The sequence below is a fragment of the Osmerus mordax genome, chromosome 14, assembly GCF_038355195.1.
Source record: "Osmerus mordax isolate fOsmMor3 chromosome 14, fOsmMor3.pri, whole genome shotgun sequence".
NCBI classification, from domain to species: domain Eukaryota; kingdom Metazoa; phylum Chordata; class Actinopteri; order Osmeriformes; family Osmeridae; genus Osmerus; species Osmerus mordax.
Window position 1 is genome coordinate 9,846,991 of NC_090063.1, and position 16,786 is coordinate 9,863,776.

Sequence of the window (16,786 nt, forward strand, 5' to 3'; positions counted from 1 at the left end):
TTTGAATTAATTGGAGACCCAGGGCAGAGGTTGTGTCTGTTCTCCTAATGAACTAATTAGTTAAAGTGATTGTGGGAAAGGGGCTAATTCCGATGGTTGTATGACTGTCTGGACACGGGTCCACAGGTTTACTGTTTACTTCCTGTTCTGCTATGTCAGGAACACTGTAGCATTCCTTCTTGCAACTTGAAACAAAGTGAAAGTGAGTACTTCTGCAGTGACTTCAGTACTACTACTTCAGTGAACTACTTTAGTGAACTCATTCAAGCGTAGCAGAACATAGACTGTCTGCTGTTACACTGATGCTTTGATATTTGAGGGAAGATAGAGAGCATCACAATGAAGAGCATATGCTGCTATGGCAACATAACCTGACCCATAGTAGAGGATATTAAGAGGTTTAGTGTCAACACTTACTTTACATGTTGAGTGTGTAGTACAGGAAGAAATCATCATTGCAATGAGCATAGTGATTATATAATGAGCCATGAAACAATAACGTCCAAATGTTAACGATAGCCATTGTCTATATGTTTCTGTTTATATGAGTATACCTGTGTGTGTGTGTGTGTATGTGTGTGTGACAGACTGACCATACAATACGGCATCTTAGATATCTGTAGATAGGTGAAGGTAACAGACATCACCAGGAACACGCAGCTTTAATAGCTTGTTAATTGTATTGTCAGGACACTTTGACCTTTCACATCTGTCCCCTCCTGCCCATCACTGCTCACACCCGGGCAGAAAGGGTTAACTTCAAAATCCCGAGTCGTCAACATGTGACATTTGCTTTGGCACAAGCAAGTCTCCTGAAGAGGGAGTGGATGTGGATAGATGAGAAAAGCCCATCGGATGCTTTACATTACATTTACATTTAGTCATTTAGCAGACGCTCTTATCCAGAGCGACTTACACTAAGTACAGGAACATTCCCCCCGAGGCAAGTAGGGTGAAGTGCCTTGCCCAAGGACACAACCTCATTTGGCATGGCCGAGAATCGAACTGGCAACCTTCAGATTACTAGCCCGATTCCCTCACCGCTCAGCCACCTGACTCCCTAGACTCCCTAATGCTTTAGTTTCATGCTGTTGTTTTGTGAAAGCTCCTTGTTTATGTTATGCAACTGAGAGGACTTCAGTGTTGGCAAGGATGTCAGAGAAGAACGTAGCGGTTGAAAAGTTTTTGTTCGAGGTAAAAAAAAAAAAAAACTGCCCACCTGTCAACACAGACAGCCTCCGTACCAGACACCTTGAGGAAAGGTCTCTCATTACGAGACGGAAACTCCTGACCTTTCCCTTGAAGCCTGTCTATCTAAAGGGTTAGTGGGGGGATGGTGGCTGACTAATGCAGCAGTTCTATGCTGATGAGATGGGAGGGGAGCACTGACTGGAGACTAGGGCTTACACCAGGAAATGGCAGCAAAAAGCACTGAACAGGTTTCTAAAGTGAATGCTAGGGGAGATCTCGGTCCCAGCAACTTGTGTTAGTCACCAGTGCTATAGAGAGTATCTAAGCTACAAAGGTGGATGTTTATTTTTGGGGTGCTTTATTTGTTGATATAGGACAGTTGGAGAGAGAGACAGGAAAGCAGAGAGAGAGGGGAAGAGGTGCATAACGCGGCCTTAACCAGATTGGAACGCAGGGCCCTGCGTTACGCATCCGCCTAAATATGGTACATGCTCTTACCCAGTGAGCCACCAGGGTGTACCAAAACGCTAACGGGGGAGCTCCTTCAGCGCTGCAGTACCCATCCAAATGCCACCCTGCTGTTATCAAAATCCCCCCCCCCCCTCCCCCCAACCCCCTGCCGTAATCCAATTGCCCCTGCCGTCATCTTGCCACAACCCCTCATACAGCCGGAAGGAGAAGCAAACGGGCCAGCTTCCAACACAAAGGAGCCGTGGGGATTACGAGACCTGGGAGAATCTTGTGGCCAGTGTTGTGAAGGTGCCGTCTGTCACGTTGCAGATTTCTCGGCAAGCGATGTCTTGACACCAATAAGTACACCACTCTTTTTTAAAGAGACCCCTTAAGTGTTTTGTTGCTCTGTGACACAGTGCTTTTTAAATGCAAGGGACTGGTAAAGTACAGATAGATGAAAGAAACAAGGCAGCCCATTTTCATAATTATGACTCCAATGCCAAGTCTGACTGCATGGCCTGTGCTCTCAGAGAGAGAGAGGGAGAGGAGGTGGAGAGGGATCAATACTTCACTGAAAATAGCCTTAGCTCTGCTCTTTTGTAGGGTTTGGGGAAAGCTTTGTGCAAGAAGTTTGGCCCCTTGGCTGCACTACTTGCAACGTTGGGTTTGAAGATGTTTCAAGTTGAGTGATCCATCTAGCTGCCTGCCATCTAGGCTGTGTGACACACTCACATTCCCTCAGCAGTAGAGTGCTCCTAGCAACCGGCAGGAACATATTTCCAAGAAACCCTTGCTCTGAAAGTCCAGCTCAGAGGAAACATATCTTTGCACAGTGCTGCCGGAGATAGTGGGTCGTTGGCTTTTGCCCCAGGGAGCAAGAGTCTGCTCCCCCCCCAACACCCCCCTCCTAACCCGTCCTGTCACTCACTGTAGTGTGAACAAGATAATCCAATATCCAATAGCCTGATTTAAGTCGTCCTGGTGCAGCATACACACACAGACATACCAACACATAGATGCTCACACACGCACACACATTCACATTCTCCCACTTGTCCCAAGTCAGCCCCTGTCTATCCAGCTTTATGGATTGTTTATATTGTTTTCAATTACCTTTTTCGTGTCCCTTGTTGAGCTCAGTAAAGTTTAATACTCGGTATATTATTCTCTGGGTGGCCATCTCCTCTTCCTCCGGCACTTTCCGTCTCACACATACTCCCCACTTAAGTAAATCACATTTAGAAGCTGCGTAATGATCCCAGGTTTTACGACTGTTTTTTGAGCCCGTCGGACGCAGGCATTGCTTATTGACTTTCAGCTGGGCGTCATGGTGAACGAGCTAGGCGTAAACAGTGACCCTGCCGCCCTCAGCATTTTCCAAAAATTGGAGATGTCAAAATCAAAACATCATCTTAAATACTGTAAGCTTCTCAGAACCTCTCCAGACATCTATTTGGTTGATAGTAACGGCATAGCTATTTTATAGACTCTATGAGTTGTACAGGACAGCATGACTTTGCCCAACACGTACCCTGGTTGTTATCTGGAAATCGCCCTCCATGGTGGCTCAACTGTGACACATGTTGCATATGTAATGCATAGAATGTCCATATAGAACCAGCAGAGACAAGAGAAAGCATGTAGAGTTGGGGTGCTGAAGGTCAGTGGCATTGAGGGAGGCTCCTGAACCTGAACCGGACCTGTCAGAACACAGTGTCGGGCCAGGTTCAGGCACAAAGTTTGACATGATGGTGAAGTTTGCTCACGTTGTCTGGGTTAGCCTGTTTGACATGGTGCTTCTACTTCTTTTTGGTGAAATATGGAGTAAAAATGATTCTGTTGGGTTCAGACAGAACTTTATTTACACAATAACAGCAATCTCATAGTCTTGCACTAAACCCTATCGGCACTTTCTGATGTCAATTGGTGTTATGAAAGAAATGTACATACTTCTGTATTGATTCATACATTATGTATGAATGTAAAGAAAAGGATGACCCAAGACACTTGTGCTGGCAGCTGTTGTGTGACAAACTAAAGATAGATTGTTCAAGCACGGTATAAAACGAAGGAGAAACAGCCCCGATCATGCACATGCTACTTGTTTATTTTCTCTGCTCTCTCTGTTGCCGACTTTTGTTTCCCAAAGGGAACTTAATTACAGTACTGTTGCGGTCCTCTACAACTGATGGTTTCTCTTGCAAACAAGCGCCTTGCAGTTTAGCAGTGGTAGGCTCTGGAGCGACTGAACACTTCCAGAGGACACCCCTGTGCCTATCCAGCTGAAGATGAAACTGTGTGTGTGTGTGTGTGTGTGTGTACAGATAAGTGTGTACCCCCCTGCCCTCCAGGAAGCAAAAGACTATGTCTCAGTCTTTGTCCAGAATTAGCCAGCCGGTCACCTCGGAAACGTCAGCGACTCCATGTGATTTACGGAGTGTGCAGCCAGCTCCCACAGTGCATTAGAGTCAGACGCAATTTAGGCCGTCTGTGCCTGCAATAGCGAGGGTGAGGAGGGAGAAAGAAGGAGAGGACTGGGGGGAGAGGCGGAGGGGAGGCAGGATGAGGAGGGGCAGAGTGACAGAGGCCGTGGGTGGAGCATCGTCAAGATGCAGCTCTCAGCAACTGGTTTCTTCAGGCTCCCTGTAGTGAACGGCTCATCAGGGATGATGACCCCACAGCTGTAACCTTTTTTTTTCCCGCCCGGACTGACAGAGGCGAGAGATGTACCTCAGGCTACATTTCCAGGGGCAAGCCACAAGCAAAGCTCATGGCAGCTAAGTTTACAACATGGACGTGTTTCAGGGTGCCATTAATAAGTAATCATCAGATATCACCAGACCACAGAGAACAGAGAGAACGCAAACTTGGTCTGACGACGCGTCAATAAAATAATGATGATATGTTATCTATTTTCTATCTGCGTATGAAGGTTGAACATGCCCTTTGATACAATAATGCGTCAAGCAAATGAAGCTATCATCAGCCAGAAGCAGTCTTCCCGAGGCTAGAAAGCATACATACATATTTCACATATCTGCATTACAATGTGGTGGAAGTTGAACTCAGGCTTTTTAATAGTCTCTTCATTATACCTGCTCTAGTCAACCAAGCTCCATGCATCTTGACTGGGCCCAGCATATGTGTCTGGAGGCTCACAGCCTAATGTCCAGAACCTTACCATCACCAGGCTCATCTCAGCCCAGCGCCCCTCTGTTGAGGTCTCTCGTCTCATTACGGAAACAAACATGGATGACAGTCCTTCGAGGGTGCAACTTCCTTCACTCTGTGTGAGAGAGAGAGAGTGAGAGGGATGGAGGGAGGACAAGAGGGAGGGAATGAGAGAGAGACATAGAGCTGCACTTAGCAGGTTGTAATACCGTTGACTATATCCCTCCATGGAGTGCTTTCCACCTATGTTGACAGGCTGATTTATTACTGTGTTTACGTGTATGTGTGTGTTTCGGGTTGGTGTGTGTGTGTGTGTGTGTGTGTGTGTGTGTGTGTGTGTGTGTGTGTGTGTGTGTGTGTGTGTGTGTGTGTGTGTGTGTGTGTGTGTGTGTGTAAAATATACAAGCAAAACTGTGCCAGCGAGTGTGTGTTAGTTGGGGACATGCCCTCCTTGTCAATAAACCCACCCTCCCCTCAACAAGTGAAACAGCTGAAGAGCCTTCTAATAGAACAGAGTGCTTCCGTTTGGGCGGCCATAATTCAGACATCATTGTCTGAATCTCCCCTCACTCCTCTTGAATCCCCTACCCCTTCTTTGTCTCTTTGTCTCTCTACCTCTCTCTCTTTCTCCCTGTACCTACTTCCATCCTTAGGCTGGTGAGGCCGCCACCTTGGCTGACAGGAAGTCCATTAATTGTTTTCCAGGGAGCACAGTGGGTTGGCGTGTGATTTATCCGGCCGTGGTGTGGCAGGACAGGGAACGGGGCCAGTCCCTGTCCCGTGTCCTGTCTGAAAGAAACTCCCTTATTGTTTAGATGGCGGCCATTTTGATAGATAAACTTTTATAAACGACTTAATGTAGAGGAAAGACAGACAAATCCCTTATGAGTTTGCCTGAACCTTTGACACAGCCGTTATTAATAGTGGAGAAGATTGAAATATGGTTTGGTTAACCGCTAGTGTACGTGAGAATATCTAGCATGAAGATCCCAAACTACAGAGGGAATCTTCATCAAATTAGAACTGAAGTGATTATCTGAGGCAAAGTAGAAAGGACAAAATCGATAGTTCTTTGTCAGAAGATGAAATGAAGAATGACAATGCAGCAGCGCTCTCTCTGTCTCCTACCCCCCCCCCCCCCCCCCCCCCCCCCCCACACACACACACACACACACACACAGACGCACTCGCACACACTTACTCAATCCTTTAAATCATGATGTTGTAGTTCAGGCTTCCAGTGCAGTATCAGTTTAAGTCTCTCACTGCGCAAGATGAGGCCTTATCCTCTCTTCCTTCTTTTCTGGGGTTGTCCTTTTTTGAAGAAGCCAAAAATGACATCCTCTAAGGAGGCCTTGCTTCTTTAGATAATTGCAATTAGTAGTTTGGCAAGAGGCAACATCATTGGCAAGGACCCAGCTCCCTGTGTTGGGCAGAAGAGAGATGGGGGTAGGGAGAGAGTGAGAGGGAGGGGAGAGAGAGGAGGAGCAAAAGGGAAAGAGAGAGAGAGAGAGAGAGCGAGAGACAACTGGCCGGGCAGACAGCCAGCTCTGCTGAAGGCCCTGGACCCCATACAGTAGCCTCAGATGTGGTTACTGCAGTAGAGAGGAAGCGAAAGAGAGGGAATGGGAGAGGTGAAGGCCTGGGGGATCTGGAGATGGTGGCAGGGTAGGAACTCAGATGCGGGGGTTTGGCGGGGGGTTGCAATTCTCAAATGTGACTATGAGTGCTGTCTAATCTACCTAGGAATGTTGACTGATTTAGTAATGTAAGACTCAGTTTCTCTCTCACATAAACACACACACACACACACACAGCCATACACATTCATATGCACACAAAAGGTGATCCAATCTATCACAGCACTCATAGCTGTCACTAGTGAAGGCAGACGGGGCCGTGAGCAAGAATCTTCCAAGGCAGATTAGATTTACCTCACTTTGCCTCCGAAAGTGACATGTGAGCAGCAGAGGCTCTGATGCGGCCTGGCACCCCCTCACAGCCGACAGACATGTGTCTGTTTAGCTCACCTCCCCCATCCATCCAGGGTACTGCATTCGCTCCGGGACACCATCCCATTACAGAGTTATGAGAATTAAATTGCATGATGTAGCGGGGGGGAGGAGGAGGCGGGACAAGTGTGTTCAGCCAATGCGGCATTCTGGAATGTTTTTGTCTCACCAAGGCAACCCCACCACCCCACCCCACTCCTCACTCACACACACACACACTCCAGGTGGTGGTCATAAATGAGAATATCTTCCCAGTGGCCTTCATCTACGTAAAGGCAGATGTTGGCGTGTGTCCTGCCTGTGCATTCTGGGGCCGTCTGGGTTATAAAGGACTGTACCTTCAGCCGCTGTGTATATCCATTCAGCTCTGCTGGATTGAATTCATATTTGTGCTGACGAGGCCCTGGTTGATAGGACTGCACATATGGTGTAGTGTGCAGTGTGCACTTGAGCTTTGTTCTTGAATATGCATGCGGCCGACAGTAAGCCAATGCTCTACCTTTCAGCCAATGCTTGGAATCTCTGCACTTGACACTTGAAACCAGGAGCAGTACTCTTGAGTGTTTTCTGGTTAGCAGTAATTGTTAACTTTACTGTAGCAAAGCTCTGGCTACTTTGCTTCAACTATTGATTCAACTATTTACCAAACTGACAATATGGCTGTAACAAATATACTGGCACGCTACCAAGAAATGTTGCAGGAAGTTAATTTCCTCTGACAAAGTGACATTAAAATACCATCAGTGCCCCTTCTAGCTGTATCGCTAACACCAGACGTGATTATTATGGTAACATAAGCTGAGAATTGGGCTAGACAGCTGTTACACACACACACAAACGCACAAGTATATACGCATACACAAATATACACACACACACACAGACAGACATTCCAGTAAACAGACAGACAGACTAGGCACTCACAAACACACACACACACCCATCTGAAGGAGAGAAGCTCTACCCCTGGATGCAGGCAGACATAAATGAACCAAGGAGGCGTTCCTGTTGAACAACGCCATCTGGCTCCTTAATTACACAATGAGGCGCCTTTTTGCACCAATAAGCCCAGATAATGATTTAGGCACACTGGTAATGAACCCACAGCACTTTGGGTATTCCAAAACTAATGAGTCAGAGGTTTCTAGTTACACTTGCTGTTACAGGGCGGACATTTTGGTTCTGATGTTGGTACCCAGTTATGCCAGTTGCCCCGCTGGACCTTAAGACCTTAGAGGTTTTTTAGCAAAAGCATTCTTCTGTCTGTAATAAAGCCTTCTGATTTGTCATGTAGAGCATGCACATCGCACCATTAAGGTCCACGGTGCAGGCGCGAAGGAGCAACTTCCTTTGAGTGTTACTTTGTCTTCCATTTGTCTTTCTCTATTTCTCTTTTTCTTTCTTTTGCACGTTCTATTTCTCTGTATCTTTTCAGAAATGTGCCCTTGAGATTGTCCGACGCGAAAAAATTCATATTAAAGTCTCTGTGTTTTGAATTATTGAAATGGTCAAAAATGTTTCCTTGAACAATAAAAGTAAGACCAGGACGAGGGAGAGGTAAGAAGGCAGAGGGACAAGGAACTGATGGAAGGAACATCCCTGGATGAGGAGCATGGAAGAATAACAAATAGCAATCTAACAGTGGAGCAGGCCCTAACCTGAGCAGGCCCTAACCTCCTCTGTCTACAGCTCCAGGCCCAGTCTTAAATCCTCTCTCTTATGTCCTTGGCAGGCCGCGCCTGTTAGAACTAGGTGTGAGCGCACGAGAAACCACTCTGTTCTTAACTTTTTTTCTCTCTGGGAGACACTATCAGAAAAAGCACTTAACATTGTCTGTGAGTAGGAAAGTTTGTCTGCTAGAACTGGACAGGATGAGAATACATGGTTGTACTCCACTCCAACTAAAGCACACAGCTGTGCACTTTCATAGCAATTGAACAAACACATTAACGTGGGGTGGCAAAACTGTTTGTGTAGAATGTTCTCTTTTTATGGAATGTTAAAGTAACTCTAGGTGATTGTTAAGCTAAATGGATAACTGTGATTCCGGGAATGTTTTTATACTTTTATTTCTCATGTTCACTGAACTCCGAAATGCATTTGTCCATAAACAGCTAAAGTATTGTCAACCTCCACAGTACATACACTCCACAGTGCACTGTACTGATGTTGTTTGTGTTCCTCCCCTCCCGTAGGTGGCAAACCTGGCCTGTTCCATCTCTAACAATGAAGAAGGGGTGAAGCTGGTTCGCATGGCTGCCACCCAGATAGACAGTCTTTGCCCACAGGTAAGCAAACATGCCTACACTGGAAGACTGGATGTGGCTGTGATTGACTAGTGTTCAAATCAAATCAGGAAAACTCTGAGAAACGTTTTTAAGAAATCTTGGGAGAAGAAAATCATTGAGGGAACCTCTCCTCCAGAGATGGTTGGCGATTAAGAGAGGTGTAGATAGGCTGAATCGAATTGTGCAGTATGTTTGGAGATCATAGTAAAACATGTTCAAGTGAATGAATGCTGAAACTGATATTCAGAAATCTGAACTAGTATTTGCAGCACTCTGCACCGTCACGTTAGTGGTAGATGATTGATTCCATTGCAAAAAAATGAGGCTTGACATTGGTACTTTTTCTACCGCAATTTTCCAAAAGAGTTGGACCTTTAGACAAATCCATTATACACAACTCCATAGAGAGAGAGAGAGAGAGAGAGAGAGAGAGATTAAGATGGAGGAAGGGGAGAGAGATGCAGCAGAGACAGAAAAAGACTCTTGAAGCCCCTCACATCCTTCAGGGTCCTGTCAGAAGAGGTATTGGACATCGACCCATTGTTTCCCAGATCAGGGTTGGGGTATTAGACATGGGATCCAGAAAACTATTTATGGATGAGAGGGGAGGAGACGAGAGGAGGAATGGATGGGAGAGGTGGATTTAGGATTCAAGGTTCAACACCCGGATGATCACCACCACAGAAGGTAAAAGTGACTTCCAAAGTGAGGTAAAGCTAGGAAACTTCTGGAGTGATTGCCAGACGGTTCGTCCCCTTCCAGAAGCCTCTTGGCAAGGACTCAGCTGACAAGAAAAACTGAAATCAAGAGAGGCAACTTGGGGGCAGTTGAGAAGGAGAAGGAGGAGTGGAAAAGCAGACAGGTCGTTCCAGATCTGTCCCTGTGTGTCTCGGTATCGTTAACATCAGAGGTCTTTCCCTACCAAGTGCCACAGCTTTCAACAGGCTGCACCTGCCTCATCGTTTAACAGAACAGCTCATGAAGGTGATTAAGTCAGAGTCACACATCCCTGACAGCTTGCATATAATTCATCCACTTGGGCTCCTTGTGCTCAGCAACTTGGTGGAAAAGCCTGCGAGGCCTCCTAGCTCCAGCTGAACACTAGTTGTGCCAGGACTGCTGAGTGAGAATTTAAGGAGAGTTAATGACGCACACACACACCCTCTCTAACCCTCTCACACTCTCTGTCTTTCTCACACACACACACACACTCTCTCTATGTCTCACACTCTCTCTGTCTCCCTTTCACTCAAATACACACACTTTTTGTTTATCTCTGTCTCTCCCATTTCAGGTGATCAATGCCGCACTTACCTTGGCGGCCCGCCCACAGAGCAAGGTGGCCCAGGATAACATGGATGTCTTCAAGGACCAATGGGAGAAGCAGGTGCGCATCCTCACCGAGGCTGTGGACGACATCACTTCCGTGGACGACTTCCTGTCCGTCTCAGGTATGGCCTGCTGGCACCAAAACCTCTGTATATCAAACCCAATATATAATTTAATTTCAAGTGTTACCTTGACAGAATTACAATATAAATCCAGGCATCAATTCCTGAACTGGAGCTCATATGATCCCAACATTTTTTGTTGTGTATGACTGTTTGTAAACTTATCATGGAAGCTTTAGTATAGATAGACTGTTACACAAGCTTGTATAGAATTAGCTTTGGAGTGGACATAAACTTGTTGTGGAGCTTTGGTAGGGTGTATCATTTGGTTTTCTTGAGTGATGTCTGGACATGGAAAGTTCCATGTTGCTAATTTGTCCACTTAAAACTCACGGTGGAATGTTTTTGGATCTTATATATCTACTTTTGTAACAGCTACAGTATTTTTGGTCCAGTTCACTTTAAACAAGTGTCCGTCTGTGAACGTGACACAATAGACAAACAATTTATAGTTATTGGTCCACAAAGGATCACAACCTGTGAAAAGAAACACACACTTACAGTACTCTAACACATACAAATCCAATAGATAAATCTGTTTTGCGCCTCTGGGTTCTACGAAATCCCTTGACATATAAATTATAATCAACAAGGCCTCACAATATCGATTGCTCGGGGAGATAGTATGTTATTTTGACTGGTTACCACCGAAAGACCTTTTTCCTCTCAGCATTGTTTTCATCGATCCAAAGATGACTGACAAGCTCAGGAACAGGAAACTCCATGTGTTTGGTACATACTGAAAGAAGAAAAGCAACATGCAAACATTCACACACATAATTCAATACCTCCGAAAGATATTGACTGAAAACTCTCTCAGCCTCATGCTGGCATTTTCTAATGATACATTTTCTTTGAACGTTTCCTTCAGGTGCGACAGACAACACATATTGTTATCATACAGCAATATCTATATTTTAAAACGATCTTCCCCTCCCCCCCTCCCCCCACGTCTCCTCCCTCTTGTCTATTTTGAATTTGTATTATTTTACAACCTCCACCAACAAAAACCCTGGCAGAGAACCACATCTTGGAGGATGTCAACAAGTGCGTGATCGCCCTCCAGGAGGGTGACGTAGACACGCTGGACCGGACTGCTGGCGCCATCCGAGGGCGTGCCGCCCGTGTGGTCCACATCATCAACGCCGAGATGGAGAACTACGAGCCGGGCGTGTACACTGAGCGCGTGCTGGAGTCTATCAAGCTGCTCTCCGAAACAGGTCAGTGCACTGTCCTGTGAGAGGAGCGTCCTGTTTCTGAACGTGCACACACTCACGTTATGTTTGACTGTACAGACGTGCTGACGAGCAGGTATAGTCGGACACTCAGAGATTCATGTGAAACAGGCGCTCACACACAAACATATACTCGCCAGGTTATAGATAACAGACACACTCCTAACTACCTGCCGCTCTTCAATCCCACAATGCCCAGCAGCACCTTGGCTCTCACACCCTGGGCAGACGACAGACGCCAGGGCACCACCTGTTCTGCCCTCCACCACTGGCCCATCTCACTGTCTAACGACACTCTCCACCTCTCTCTACCTCTCTCTCTCTCTCTACCTCTGTAATGTCCCTACTTTACCACTCTCTCTCTCTCTGCCTCTGCTACCTCTCTTTGACCCAATCTCATTTTCTCTCTACTCTTCCCTCTCTCTCTCATTCTCCATCTCTCCATTCCCCTCACCAGCCATTCATTTGGCACCAGCTTTCAGGAGGCACCAGTTTAGCCCCTGTGACAGACCAAGGCCCCGAGCCAGAACAACGTGGCTCAAGTGGCACCTAAAGTGGGCGCTGGCGCCTGGCCGCGTGAGCCGTCTCTCCGGGCAGAGCAGATGCAGGGGGGGGGGGGGGGGGGGGGGGGGGGGCAGACGCCTGGTTGTGTCCAGGGTTGGATTCTGAAGGAGTCCAGGTTGGGCTGTGTCCCGTGTGTTTACATATTACTCGGACAGCTTGAGAAAGAATGAGACTGGGGATGTTGAGGTAGACAAATATATTGAAACGGTTCCCAGCTTTAATTATAACGCTTGCTTTTGAGTGGTTTACCGAACCGGGCTGATTGTGTGTGTGAATCACAGTTGTAAAGCACAATACTCATACAGTATGCCACTGTTGTTTTGTTAGGGATATCTGATTTCCAATTACTGGTGTTCCAGATAGGTAATTGAGAGAATACATTAATCAATTTTTCAATTACGGTACAGCCTATAACAAGGAATACCCTAGACAAAGAGTCGACAAATGTTGCAGAACAAGTCTCTCATCACCTTCATCTGTTTGTCCTAAGACAGACCTCCATCCCTCTCTCCATCGTCCCCTCCACTCCTCTCTCCTCTGTTGCACTCTCTCCATCCCCCCCTCCTGTCTCTCCCATTAGGGCCCATTTAGGAGGGCCGGGAAATCCATTGTTTCTCTCGTTATACCATCCACCGGGATAATTAAGAGACACAATCAGCGCTCCTCGAGTGCCTCTGAACACGATAAGTCACCAACAACATCAGGGGGAGGAGGTTAGAAACAGTCGCGCTGAGCGCAGGTAGGAGGACCCAAACGCAGGGAGGGAGGCAGGAAGGCAGGATTTCCAAAAAATCTAAAGTGTTGATTTATCAAAAGGCGGGAACGCAGCCGGGATGCTCACACAGGTTACGACAACAAGGAACCGACAAGGACTGACACAGGGCTGGACAGACATGCTGGGCTGGGCTGGGCGATAACACAATGGAACACAGCTGCATGATTAACGAGACACAGGAGGCGCAGGGAGCCAGGAAAGAGAAAGACCAGAACACAGGACACAGGACACAAGACACAGGACACTAGGGGCAGGCAAAACCAGAACTCTACACACAAGGGCACGGCGGTGGCCATGACTATGAATTGTCCCCGACTACCACAAAGCCAGACAGGAGCTCTGTACATTCTCTTATTCAATCCATTTGCCTTTATTCTGTTCTGTGCTACCCTGTACTGCTATGATATTATGTGTGCCTTAACTTTCTATTCATTCTGCAGTGATTCAGCTAGCCCTTGAGGAAAATAAAGCGATGGGACTCTTTTAATTCCCTAGTAAAGCGACCAGGTTAATGTCATGTGACCTCCCACCCTACCCACCCCCCCCCGTCATGAACTAAGACTACTGCAGCACACCGCCATAGCCTTTATACATCATCCTCTGCTACAGACAAGAGGGAGTTAGCCCCCTGCTCCCAAGGATTAGCCAGGCCCAGAGGCCCCATAGAATGAAACACACACATACACACACATGCTCTATCCATCTCTCTCACACACACAAATGCACTTTCACACATGAGCAGATCTACAGTACGCACACACTCTTACACACATACACACTAATCTGTACACACACACTCCAATGTCACATTGGGGGGGTGGCGTTGGAGAGAGAGGGGATGAGTGATGATAGGGCTTCATAAAGGCTGTGTGCAGGTCTTATCAGGGGTTAAAGCAGCCTAATAGGAGTCAAACACAATACTATTAGGACACCATACTCCCCTCTCACCAATCTCCCCCCACCCACCTTCCCTGAAGAAATTAATACAAACTGCCGACTGGGCTCCTTTTTACAGAGGAGAAAATTGGAAATAGGGGGAACAATACTACGGCAATACTATAGCAAATTCTTATTCTTAAGTACTTCAAAAACCAGGAAGTGGCCGTCCACACGCTAGATGAGGTGACGCCCTCTGACCTTCCAGGACAGGTCGTTCGAGAGCCTGACACATGGGCTTATTGAAATGTAAGAAGGTCTGAAATTGAACAGGTTCAACAAGCATTATATTTTTCTTTTGTGAAGGGCTGTTTGTTGATATGCCTTCCCCCCACTTTCCCTCCTCCTTGTGGTTAGGGTCCTCTGAGCCATCATGCACATCTGATCCAAGCCATGAAACACTACTATTGATCTTTGTGAACCTACAGTGTGCCATCCCTCCCTCCCTCCGAGCCTTTCACACTTGATGTCTATAGATTTGAATCCGGATTAAGAGGAATGGGAGGCTAAGTGCCAGATGATCAAGAGTAGCAGGAAAACAAAGGAGAATGCACAGCCTGCGTTACTCTCACACCTTCAGAAGGCCCTGGCTGCAATTAATTAGACTCCAGCAAGCAATCGATAGATGTCACAGAGGATTTTCCAAAAAGTGATTTGAACAAGGATTTTTGTCGAAATAATTTATGTTGGACCCCCCCCCCCCCCCCATCTGCCTTGCCATGCCTCAGTCTTGTGTGTGTGTGTGTGTGTGTGTGTGTGTGTGTGTGTGTGTGTGTGTGTGTGTGTGTGTGTGTGTGTGTGTGTGTATAAATGCAAACAAGTTTGTGTGTGTGTGTCATTCATATTTGTATGCTTGTGTTTATCCACTCATGTCAGACATGCTGCTTCTCCCCCCTTCTTCCTTCCTTCCCTCCCTCCCTCACTAACTGACATCCGTCCAACCTCAGCCACTTATCTCTGCCACCTGACCCTGCCTTTGCCTATCCCTCTTCCTTGACATGGAGTGTGCCCCGATTTGAAGCCCAGGCACCCGACTCTGCAACGCTAAGCCATAGATTCCTGACACGCACACACATACAGCACCAGTATTGAAGCTTGTCCTTGAGAGGAGGTTGGGAGTGGGGTGAAATCAATAGCCTAATAGGAAAGTGGTTATGGCTTCTCTCTCTCTTCCTTGCTTTCTTTCTCCTCCCTTACACTCTACACTTTCCCTTAATTTCTCTGCCTTTAAACTAATCTCTGCCCCCCGGGTACAATGTATGAAAAAAGGACACATTTTGAAGTCCATCATCAAGTTGGCTCCTGCAAAGAGTAGAATAAAATGTATTATATATATTTAGTACCATTTAAGGAAGCAGAGTGCTGTTCAGTTTCCAGGCAAAGTGCAGTCCATTGTGGTAGAACAGCAGGTGACATGCAGACTCGTGGACATTGCAGGCAGATTAAGTAAATGAAAGGTAGTTACAGCCATAGGATATAAAATAACTGTATTTTTGGAATCCACCAATGTCACACACTGTTGTTAAATAACAACCATCATATTGGGTTGAAGAGTGGAGGAAATAAATAAGGATGATGGGATGGAAGGAAAGAGAAAGAAGTAGAAAGAAGTAGGATATACAAAGTTAGCTACAATCTTATCTGCGAAGGACAGTGTTTGGTACAAGCACAAAATGGCTGCCCGGCGTCGCCCAGGTGTGTACAGCACAGTCGTTAAAAACTGATGAGTCACTCTATTGTAATCTATTGTTATGATGGTGGAAAATTAGTTTCTTTTTGCCTAAATGGGAAACAGATGGAGACTTGGATGAGCAGAGAGGGGGGAGGGAGCCCAGCTCGGTGGGTGGGAGGTGTAATGAAAAGCTGACGAGGGCATTGGGTAGGAGTCAGCACTATAGACCTGTAGACACACTTAGAATGTTTAGCTGAGGCTGTAATGGAAGAGACTGCAGAGAGAGAGAGAGAGAGAGAAGAGAGAGAGAGAGAGAGAGAGAGAGAGAGAGAGAGAGAGGAGAGAGAGAGAGAGAGAGAGAGAGAGAGGAAGGAAGGAAAGACTGGAGGTGTAGAGAGAAAGAGATGGAGGGAGAAGAGTGAGGAAAAAGGCTTGAGGTCTTCAATCTTAAATCAAAATGGGGGTGGAAAGCCTTCTGGTCAGTCTTGGCCACCGGCTCCCTCAAACACAAATCACAGCTTTGAAACCTGTTATTTGAAGGTTAACATGCTCCACAATTTACTGCTGTAGTTTTTTGGGGGTTATGTTGCTTTTATGTTTGTATCTTCTGCCGTTTATATTTCACCGAACTGAGCTGTAGGTTGTTAACACGTCACAAGTCAATACGTCTCTTCCTGACATCAAAATGTCTTTAAGCTCCTTTAGAGGGCGTAGTCTGTTTAGTGTTTTACTTGCACTTGTTTAGCGTTGTAAAGTACTGATGTAGTTCAGCTTAGCAGGGGTGTGTCTGTGTGTGTCGAGGGGGGATTGCTAAATCCATTCCAACATGGTCACGTTTAATTCCCTTCATCATTTCTCAACTGGAATGAGTGAAATTGCTCCTTAAAACCATCAGCAACTTTGCCCATTTGGGACTCAGAGAAACATTTAAATATTTATATTTAAAAACTCCTCTCCCTGCAAATTCCCAAAAGCCTATTTTACGCTTCCTCAGTAAGTGGATTAAACCGAATTAAAAATGAAAAAAAAAAAAAAAAA

At 46.3% G+C, this 16,786-nt stretch overlaps 1 protein-coding gene across 1 annotated transcript in view; it reads left to right on the plus strand.

Moving 5' to 3' along the window:
• LOC136955989 (catenin alpha-2) overlaps window positions 1-16,786 on the plus strand; it is a 64,738-nt gene that overhangs the window by 30,690 nt on the left and 17,262 nt on the right. The window contains exons 3-5 of the mRNA XM_067249786.1: window positions 9,023-9,115; window positions 10,410-10,566; window positions 11,586-11,786. Coding sequence (XP_067105887.1) covers window positions 9,023-9,115; window positions 10,410-10,566; window positions 11,586-11,786 — 451 coding nt within the window. The remainder of the gene's footprint in view (window positions 1-9,022; window positions 9,116-10,409; window positions 10,567-11,585; window positions 11,787-16,786) is intronic.